Raw genomic sequence first — 1,731 nt, forward strand, 5'->3', positions numbered from 1 at the left:
TCAGGGGGCCACTGCCATGAGGATTTCTCAGGTGCCCGCACGGGCCGTGGCCTCGAGTACGGTCATCTAGTTCTGGTAGGTGCCAGGAAGTGGTCTAAGTGCTGGAGTATTTCAGGACGTGGCAGCCAGCTTCCAAGGGGATTTATGACCCCCACCTGATTGGGGACACACACCTGACATGGATTAGGAACGGACTGAGGGGTGGCTGGGAGGACTGAGGTCACAGGGTGGGACCCGAGTCTGGCTGGTCCTAGGGAGATGTGTCTGGTCAGCAGCAGGACTTCTGGGCCGAGGCGGGGACGCAGCAGGCCACGCGGGAGCACGCGGGGCGGCAGAGCAGGGACATGCAGGAGGCTGGGCGGCAGCGGCTGGGCTGGCAGGAGGCGGCGGGGGCACAGCAGGAGGAGGCGGGCACGCAGCAGGCGGGCCTGCACACGGGGCGGCAGACGAGGGACACGCAGGAGGAGGGTCTGCAGCAGGACGAGGGGCAGGGGCTGGGCTGGCAGCACGAGGGGGCTGGGCAGGGGGCGGCCCCGGAGCAGATGGGCGCACAGCACACGGGCTTGGAGCAGACGGGTGTGCTGCAGACGGGTGTGCAGCAGACGGGTGTGCAGCTGACGGGCGTGCAGCTGACGGGTGTGCAGCTGACGGGCACGCAGCAGGCCGGCTGGCAGGGGGAGGAGGCGCAGCAGGAGGGCTGGCAGCTAGACTGCTGGCTGCACGAGGGCGTGCAGGAGCTGCCGCAGGCTGCTTGGCAGAGGCTGAGCCCACAGGCCGCCTGGCAGCAGGTGCTGGACACGCAGCTCACTGGGGTGCAGACGAGGGTCAGACTGGGGGCCGGGGTGCAGCAGCTGGGGACACAGCAGGAGGGCTGGCAGCAGGTCTGGATGTAGCGGATGGGCTGGCGGCAGCAGCTAGGGACACAGGAGGTAGGCTGGCAGCAGCTGGGGGCACCGCAGGAGGGGGCACAGCAGGAGGGGGCACAGCAGGAGGGCTCGCAGCAGCTCTCTGGGCACTCGTCCACCTGCCAGGAGGAGTCAGTGCAGGAGTCACAGGCACCGGGCAGGCAGACGCGGCTGCCGTAACTGAGGTCATCTGAGCAGACGGACAGGGTGGAGGCGGCCATGGCGGGTCGTGGGGCTGGAGGTGAGCCGGGATAGGGAGTGAGTGTGTGAGTGTGAGTGAGTGTGTGTGTGAGTGTGTGAGGAGCCTGGGCTGTTGGCTTTTATACCCCGGCCAGGCGAGTGCTGGCCCAGCAGTGGGCGCACACGCCCCTTCCTTGCTGCCAGAGGCGCGGGCTCCGGGCCACGCGCAGCAGGTGGTTTAGCCCGAGGGGCCATTGCTCAGCTCACAACACTCTTAATGTTGGCTCAAGCGTCTTTCCCTGTTGTGTTCCCAGGAGGAAAACTCGGCGTGAGTGCAGGTTGTCTCGGTCGGGCGCAGGCAGACGGGCGCGCGTGGGGCTCGGGTCCTGGCCCCTGGCCGGGTCGCTGCCTGGCTGGCCCCGCTGGCGGGTCACGTGCCTGGCGGCTGGAGGTTCCTTGCATTTCGCTGACTCCTGTGGACGGGAGCGTTTTCCTGGAGGTTCTCAGGGGTTCCCCATGTCTCCTAGGCCCTTGTCAGTGCCGAGCGTGGCAAACGCCTGTCCCGTCCTGTCCTGTGACCATCAGCACCCCCGAGCTGTCTTTCCCGAGTGGACAGTCCCATTTTGACGTGAGCAAATGTACCGAC

At 67.2% G+C, this 1,731-nt stretch overlaps 1 protein-coding gene across 1 annotated transcript; it reads right to left on the reverse strand.

The window, feature by feature from the left end:
• Positions 1 to 268: 268 nt before the first annotated feature.
• On the reverse strand, positions 269 to 1,126 carry LOC105311711 (keratin-associated protein 10-3-like). The gene is made up of 2 exons (XM_023527197.1): positions 983 to 1,126; positions 269 to 871 (listed from the first exon to the last, which is right to left on the reverse strand). The coding sequence occupies exons 1-2, from the start codon at positions 1,124 to 1,126 to the stop codon at positions 269 to 271; spliced, it is 747 nt and encodes a 248-aa protein (XP_023382965.1).
• Positions 1,127 to 1,731: the final 605 nt, after the last annotated feature.

Source organism: Pteropus vampyrus, unplaced genomic scaffold (assembly GCF_000151845.1).
Source record: "Pteropus vampyrus isolate Shadow unplaced genomic scaffold, Pvam_2.0 Scaffold1000006655, whole genome shotgun sequence".
Classification (NCBI taxonomy): Eukaryota; Metazoa; Chordata; class Mammalia; order Chiroptera; family Pteropodidae; genus Pteropus; species Pteropus vampyrus.